The following is an 8,513-nucleotide window of genomic DNA, read 5'->3' as shown; positions in this document are numbered from 1 at the left end:
CGTACACACTCGTTGAATAGGTCTGTTGCCCAACTGAGAAATTTGCAAAATACCTTCCAAAATGCAGCTTATATACCTCAGGTAACTACTGTCCCATACAGGTGTATCGCTTCCAATACCCAAAATCTGTCCCGCAGACTCCACCTTCATCCCTGTTGTGTACTCCTAGGACATCACTTTTCCCATAGATATGGTACAGTTAGTGTCTCTTATCCTAGAGTGATTGTAGGATAAGCAGTGTGCAATTAGCAGAAATACAAAAACCCCCGCCCCCCCAAAAAAAAACTGATTTGGGTACCTGGTAACTCGGTTTCCAGGAAAGCATCTGAGAGATAGTCTCCTCCACCTGAAACACATCACATACACCAAATAAAAGGGCGCTTACCCCCAGCATGCCAGTTTGTTTCCTCGACCTAAACAGGAGTATGGGGAACATTTTTGTTGTTTTCTGTATAGGTCTGCGTGCATACTGCTCGGGCATCTCCTTAACAGGGCCAGCGGCTTGGGAAATGCCTGAGCAAGAGCCCTGGGGCAGTCCCCATCCTGTCCTACCCTTGCAGGTGAAGGCCCTGAGGTTCCCCTCTTTTAAGAGGATAACCATCCTCAGCTTGTGATGGCTCCAGCGGAGCTTTTCCCTCAACCAACAGGCGATAGCAGCCCTCGATGGCTCATGTGGACATCAGATGAGTGGCGCGACCCCCTTTCCTCCCTACCAGTCAAGGTAGCCTCGGTGGCCCGGCACCCTGCCCGGGACACATGTGGGACCTACTCACAGCAGCAGACGTCGATGCAATGGGACCGGGTAGGGGTAGAACCCGCTGCGGCTGGGTTCTTCTGGCGAGTCCTCATGCGTTCCCAGTGTGAAGAGAGCGAGGCGCCACCAAAATGTTTTAATTAGTGGTAGATAATTTAGTGGTAGATAACCTACTGACCCAACTCAGAAATCTTTTCATTCTTTATACACCAGGACGCATCACTTGTTCCCAATAACTGCAGCAATTTACCAGATGAGCTCACCATTAATGCCCACTTGCTCTCAAACCTGCAATATTAAGCATGGCTTCTTAGTGAAGACAGCCCTCCATTGTTTTTAATCCGCACCACTACAAGCACTTTGATGTTAGCTGAGAGCTGTAGCACAAGTAGCAGAACACTCGTTTGTAAAAAGAAACATTTAATGTTAGAAATCCATAGAAAATAAATAGTTTCTTTTTCCCTCACAAATTTTATAACCAACAAGGAGTGAGAACATACATAAGGTTTAAATCTCAGTAACAAACGATACAGAGGGGTAGTCTGCAAAGGAGGTGTTCCCTTCAATCATACATTTTCAAACATTTGCATAGTCCATTTCAGTGCTTTAACCCGATTTGAACAACAGAATTGCAACTTGGCCCAGGTAGAAATAAATGAAATGCTTGGTCTCGTGTGTGACGTAGCTGCCGAAGTTTCTGCCCACGATGCAGTGCCATGTAGGGTTGTATTTCTTGTCAAATTCCTAGAAGAAAACATCTCGGGTCAATACATGCTACCGATATTGTAAAATCTATAATAACAGTGCCAGGAGCAGCATCTTTCTTGTCTCACCAAATGTAAGTGAAAACCAATTTAGTCTTATAGATTAATGCAGTACATGTGCTGCCTCCAGCCACTTTCAGCACATTAATGCAGAGAATGATTTTGTGCAGTGCAGCAGCCAATTCTCCATTAAAAACTGGGTGACGCTAAAAGGCTGCCATGTCACACTGCACCTCAGGACTGCCTTCAGGATCAGACACAAGCAATGAAAGTAAATTTCTGGCAAAAACTGAGCACATTTAAAACCTTCATAAGCAGTTTGAATGGTTTGTGAAGAGATTACCCCATTAATGATCTGGCCTTACACAACTGCAGAAGACTTAAAAGCACCAACCTAGACCATTAAAGACAACCCTAGAATTTGTTTTAGTAAACACAAGTTAAACATGCTTCCTCTAATAAAAGACAATCCTAGATCCAGATAGCTTCTCGTTACTGTAAAAATGATAGGCGATTGTCCAGCATGGTCACAGAGCTCCAGCTTATACAGTAGAGAGTCACTGACCTCTCCCCTTGTCCAATTCCTTTACAGAACGCAAGGAGTTGTCAGTAGACAACAGCCATGACATGATCCCCCCCTCTTTACAGAATGCCCTGTATTCGGTGTAAAGCATTCTAGGCTTCTTGCGAATAGACAAGGGTAGAGGAAGGCAAACAGGAGGTGTTCATGGTACTAGACCAAAAAGGCTCAGCTCCAGAAGACGAATCAATCACTCTGTAGTTTCTGGCAGCAGAGCAGCTACGATTTTAACGCAACTAGCAGCCATCTGGACCTAGGATCAGCTTCATCAGAACTTGTTTACCTCTAATGGAATACCAGGGTGCTGTATTAAGCAGTGACCATGTCTCTCAGATGCCCACCCCAGATCCCTCATAGTCCCTATGAAGTCCACCCCTCCTTGCCTCCCTACAGGCTACAAAGTGTGATTAGAGTCCTTATGGTCAATAGAAAGAAAAGGCAGATTATGCATAGTCCAGATTTCCGGTTGAGCCCCCCAACTCCTTACAAACACCTACACTTTTACCATTAGCAGGAAAGCCAAGACTGCATGTAGACACATGACAACCCCCACACTAACTTGCCACCAGAGCCTGGTTGTGGCTGACCAGGATGGATTACATGCAAGCATCTCCCTGTGATCCAGCATGCGGTTGCTCAGCATTTTATACGCAGGGGTACACACAAGGTTTTTTAACCTCCTCAAGCATACATTAGTGCGTGGTGCATATATAATGTGTTCCACAGGGATCACTATGGGACCAATTCCTAGCAACAGCAGCCACACAACTCAGGTGCATGCTAAACTACTGTGCGCCATCAGTAAATGTAGGTTTGTCCACATACAGAAAAAAAGATAGCATAGAGAACACTGAAAATATGAGTATAAAATGAGAGAAAGGCAACAAACAGCCATCTATGCACAGCTACATATTCATTCATCAGCCCCTATGTGCCCAAGCCTTCCTAAACCCCACATGTCAGGGTCTGAATCAGTTCTGACTGCTGCAGCACTTGCTACAAGTCACACTGCCGGGTGGATTCAGTTACATTGTCTGAATAAACACATAGGAAATTAGATCTGGTGATATAGAAAGGGACGCTGGCAGGATTAGGTTTTCACCTCCACTTGTTTATAGGAGCGATAAGGAGGACTCACCTTCTTGATATGAGCAGCTATATCCTTCTCAATGTTGTATTTCTCCAGGGCTTGGGTGGCACACTCCACAGAGTCCTGCTGCATCTCCTCAGACATGTCCGCATTTTTAATGACTGCTTTCCTCTCACTCATGATGGCCTGTGAATAGAGATCTGGATGTGAGATGCCATAAAACTCACTTATTAATGCCACCCCACCAATAAAATAAAAATCAGCTACTCCCTCACTACCCCCAAAGCTTTCTTGACTATGAAGAGCAATAGACGTGATGGGCTTTCTAGCCATTAGCAGAGTCCACCACAAATCACACCTGGAAAAGGCATGGGTTAGAGCTCTCAGCTTTCCAAAGCAAATCGCATGCAATACCCCCCAAAGCATCAACTTGGCCACCGTCTCTCTATACTCACAGCGATACCGGTTAAATCTCTACAGTCACCGCGTTGTCTCGACACCGACTGTTTCTTGGCGCCTTGGGGCGGCTCTATTACTTACTTCCACGCTTTCCCAGGCTGTGCCTAATTGGCCAGAAGCTCACCCACACGTTCTGCCGTTGGCCAGCCTATACGACCTCTCCTGGCTCTTTCTTCAGCATTTTGTTTCATCCCACAGTGCATCGCGGTCTGGGCGTCTGTTTCTATAGAAACAAGTTCTGCGACGGGCTGTATCATGCCCCAGGTGGCGTCTCCTTGGGAACGGGGCATCTTCTAAGGAGGGGTGTTGCTGGGATGCTCAGGTAAACGCTAACAATGGTGACTGATGATACATGTTGATTGATCTCATAGTTCACTTACTACATTGGCTCATGTATGTCATGTACTAACCTTAGTCATGTTTGTTTGCAATTCAGGGGCCAAATACTGAGCTGTTTACTTTTTTTCAGAAAGTACATGTGATCCTTGATGCTGATGCTGTCCTAGCCTGGCCAGTTTAGGGCCCATTCACACCAACTGTGATGCTTCCAGAGCGGTAGCCGCTGGAACGCACAGCAATCGCTCACTAATCTTCCCCCTTGATTCTAGGGTGGGAGGGGGCGTGGCGGTGCATTGAAGTCAATGGCACCACAGCCATGCCCCCCGCCCGCAGTGCGATCGGACGCGTGGCAAAACATCGCCTGCGTTCTGTTATACTGCAAATACAAAAAAAAGCTGCATGCTCTATTTTTTGCCTTCGTAGTGGAGCGGAATGCAGGCAATGTTTTGCCACGCGTCTGATCGTACTGCAGGTGGGGGGCCGTGCTATTGACTTCAATGCACCATCACACCCCCTCCTGCCCCAGAAAGAAGGGGTAAGTTTAGTGATCGATTGCTGTGCGTTCCAGCAGCTACAGCTCTGGAATGCACCACAATTGGTGTGAACAAGTCCTCGAAAAGACACTAAACTCAGGAGTCAAACCTGAGTACTTTAACTATTAACAAAAATGTATCTCATTTGTGTATCACTCAGCTGTAGATCCTCAAATCATCTCTGAATTGGTGCCGGCACTGTCCTTGTTGTAAAGTAGCCACCACTCCAAGCTCGCTTGCGTGATGGACTACAAGTGCCTCGCGGCAGATACGCCCCTGCACCCTCCAGAAGGAAGGACAGTGTCAGTATGAATTCAGAGATGATTTGAGGATCTACAGCTGAGTGATACACAAATAAGATACATTTTTGATAATAATTGGGGTACTAAAATGTATATTTAAGATTTAATTCTTGAGTTTAGTGTCACTTTAATTTTTGTCTGGAGTAGATTTGTTATGGATGTCACTGGTGCCCCATAGACTGTCCATCTTGTCCAATCCTGTTGAAATGGCAGATGCAGGATGACAGGCGTTTCATGGTGAGTGGGAAACATTCAGTAATGCACGTTGATGCATGTTTTAATGCATCAACGTGCATTGATTCAAGTGGAAAACACATGTGGCAAAATGGGAGTGTATGAATGGGCACTAAAAAAAGGCCTAGGCTTGACGTGGTACAGAGAAGTCAGTGGCGCAATTAATCAATTCCCTTATGCTCTTCTGGCATTCCGATAATCAGATCTTCTAGACCAAGATTGTTTGTGCCAGTCTAATTGTTTTGGGGCAGATGAAATTTTCCCTTGTCGCACTCCTTACTGAAAAGTCCCTTGTAGTGGGGGCGTGCTCGCGGTGACTGTGGATGGCGCCGCAAATATCAGCAATTGCGTAGAGATGTCACTAGCACACCAAAATTCTTCTTAGGATAACAAAATGTTCATTTATTGAAGTTCCTTGTCATATAAACAAGCGCTTTCGGGGCCACACAGGGTCCCTTCATCAGGCTTAGCATTGACGACATGAAGGTCACCTTGGAGGGCAGCTGACAAGGAAACTGGTGCACACAGCAGGCTGGAAGCATGGTCTGGACAGACGGTGGTTGGTAGCAGGCGGAGCAGGCTGGGAAGAAGCCAGAGTCATGGGCAGGAGGAAAGCCGAGGTCACACAAGGAGTCAGCAGAGACAAGCTATGATCGGGAACTACGCAAAGTAACACCAGGAGTCAGCAGAGACAAGCTATGATCGGGAACTGCGCAAAGTAACACCAGGAGTCAGCAGAGACAAGCTATGATCGGGAACTACGCAAAGTAACACCAGGAGTCAGCAGAGACAAGCTACGATCGGGAACTGCGCAAAGTAACACCAGGAGTCAGCAGAGACAAGCCATGATCGTGAACTGCGCAAAGTAACACCAGGAGTCAACGGAGACAATCTATGGTCAGGAACAGGGCCAGATTTTCCACAATGCCACCGAGGCCCGATTTTGGGTCGACACTACAGGGAGTAGAGGAGTGGTAGGGGTGTGGAATTCCTAGTGCCCGACACCCGGGACATGCAGTCTACATGAGTACGGGTAGTTTTTTCTACACCTAGCCCTGCTTCGGCAAGGGGCAAGTACAGCGAGCAAGTGATCCAGCTGATGCCGCCTAGATAACTTGTATGCAGCCTGCAGGTCTGTACCCCCGCCGCCCCCCAGTCAGCTACGTCTCTCCTCGCCTCTCCCCTCCCCGCCATGGTTTTTAGGGTCCTCCGCTCTTCTGGGGGACCCGGGACAACAGCGAGGTAGTTTAGGATGGAAAGCGGGGAGAAGAGCGGAAGATGCCTGTTCTCTGCTCTGCAACATTGTGAACACTAAGGCCCCATTCACACTGAGCGATTTATGGCGCGGTAATTCCCGCGATATCGCGGCTATTTACAATGCATGGCAATGGGGCTCTGCCCGTCGCTGTCGCGGGTCGTGCGTCGCTACAGCAGGACCCTTTTTGGAGCAGACTTTGCCGCGATTCTAGCTTGCTCAATGCAAGCATTTCTGCGATATCGCGCAACAAACGCGCGACAAACGCGCGATTTGCGAATCGCTCAGTGTGAATGGGGCCTGAGACGGGAGAGCTGCACTCACAGCCTTCCCATCTCAGCTGTCACATGAGAGCCAGCACAGTGTCACGCTTATGGTGAATGTCTAAATGGTGGATCTCAACTGCGGAGGGGTTTTCTCTAAGGAGCCAATCAGATACGAATCTCAGGCGTCACTCGCAATCTTAACGGCGAGTTTGAGATTCTACCATCATAGTAAGGCAAATAATATTAGTAGTGACAGCACTATTACTTCATAGGCTGTAAGCAATCAGTGGTCTAAGATGAAGGTAATTAGCTTACTGCAGATGACACTGGTGTATTAGACTCTGGCATCTATCAAGGTACACAGTCTATGTAAGAAGCAGACACAGTCTTAATGAGGCTATACTCCAAAGGGAGTAGTACTTGCAGTTCTGTATACAGAGAGTGGTATTGATGTCCAGCAGAGAGGTCCCAGTCTCGGTTGTCAGCAGTGTGGTATCCAGGTTCAGGAGGCAGCAGGCGTTCTGACCTCAATAACGGAACGCCATGCTGCCTCGCTCGTCTCCTTAAATAGTGTCAGGAATTAAGGGAGGGACCGCTGATCGGGCCGAACGACTTCCGCGTTCCACAGTGGAACGCAGCCGCCCATTCACAAGCCGGAACTCGTGCCGCTTCCGCGTTCCACGGTGGAACACAGAGGCACCGCGACGGAGACTGAAGCAAGCGGGCTAACGGCGTTACACACAGTGATGTGCCCAAACTCCTGTATTGAAGCTGACAGGTTCAATAAAGAGAATAAATAAAAAAGTAAAACATAATAAGATTTTAAAAAATGTATCCAAATCGCCGGTGTGGGCGGGGACAGCCATTGCTGTCAAAGGAGGCTGAGCTCTGCTCCCGCCCCGCCTCCTGTGATAGCATCAGGATGGAGAGTGACCACTGAGTGTTTGTAGACAGAGTATGTTTACTGTGTCCCCAATTATGAATGAATGGGAGTGATCTACATCAGTGCTTCTTAAAGTGTGGGTCACGACCCCCATATGGGGTCACGCAAATGAACAGGAGGGGTCACAATCTGAATCCCCGGCCAGGACCGCCATCAAGGGTGTACGGCCGGGGAGGCCTGGGCTCGAAACAAGATTTTTTTGTTTTCGTTTAATGTGCAGTGTAGTGTAGTTTTTAAGGTCGCGCCCCCCCTCCCACCCGTGCACTTCGTACCTTCCTGAGCATGTGCACACAGGAAGGTTGGTGTTTTTTTTACATTGACGGAGCTTTTTTTTAACACAGCAGCAGTGGAGCACAGCTGCTGGAGGTAAAGGTAAGGAGAAAGAGGGAGAGGGGGCTTAGTAGTAGTAGTTGGTAATGATAGACACTGACCGTCCGTGGGGAAGAGGAGAGAGACACCAACTGACGCTAGAGGAGGGGGTAGACACTGACCGACGCTGGGGGAAAAAGGGGAGAGACACCGTTCGACGCTGGGGTCCCTTTAAATTTCCCTGCCCAAAAAGGGGTCACGAGTGGAAAAAGTTTAAGAAGGCCTGATCTACATCACCTCTTGTTTATTCATGATTGTGGACATGGTAAACATTCGATCCCCACAAGTTCTAAATGAACAGGAACACTCAGTATAGAGGATTCCTGTTAATTTATAACAAGGCCTGCAGAAAAAGAGATCGAGGACTCTGTATTCTCAATCCGTTCTTCTATTTTAAAAGGGAAATATCAGTGATCTGTTTAGACCCCCAATATTTCCCGAAATCCCCCAACAATAAATTAAAATATTTAATAAAAAATGAATAAATAAAAAGAAAATATAAAAAAATTAAGTTTATAAAAAATAAAGAAAAATAAAGTATTAATTTTTTTTTGAAAAAGTTAGAAAAAAAAAACATTTTCGGTTTAATTTCTGGCCTGAAATGGTTTTTCATTTGGGTTTTGAA

At 47.0% G+C, this 8,513-nt stretch overlaps 1 protein-coding gene across 1 annotated transcript; it reads right to left on the bottom strand.

Moving 5' to 3' along the window:
• Positions 1-1,157: 1,157 nt before the first annotated feature.
• On the bottom strand, positions 1,158-3,684 carry DYNLL1 (dynein light chain LC8-type 1). Its single transcript, XM_018557387.1, has 3 exons — positions 3,644-3,684; positions 3,237-3,374; positions 1,158-1,498 (listed from the first exon to the last, which is right to left on the bottom strand). Exons 2-3 carry the CDS (start codon positions 3,366-3,368, stop codon positions 1,361-1,363), a joined length of 270 nt encoding a protein of 89 aa, XP_018412889.1. The 5' UTR covers positions 3,369-3,374; positions 3,644-3,684; the 3' UTR covers positions 1,158-1,360.
• Between the last annotated feature and the right edge of the window lie 4,829 nt (positions 3,685-8,513).

This window comes from Nanorana parkeri, unplaced genomic scaffold (assembly GCF_000935625.1).
Source record: "Nanorana parkeri isolate BGI_ZX_2015 unplaced genomic scaffold, ASM93562v1 scaffold282, whole genome shotgun sequence".
In the NCBI taxonomy this organism is placed as follows: Eukaryota; Metazoa; Chordata; class Amphibia; order Anura; family Dicroglossidae; genus Nanorana; species Nanorana parkeri.
Note: the sequence above shows the minus strand (reverse complement) of the source record. Positions and strands in the feature narration are given on the sequence as shown.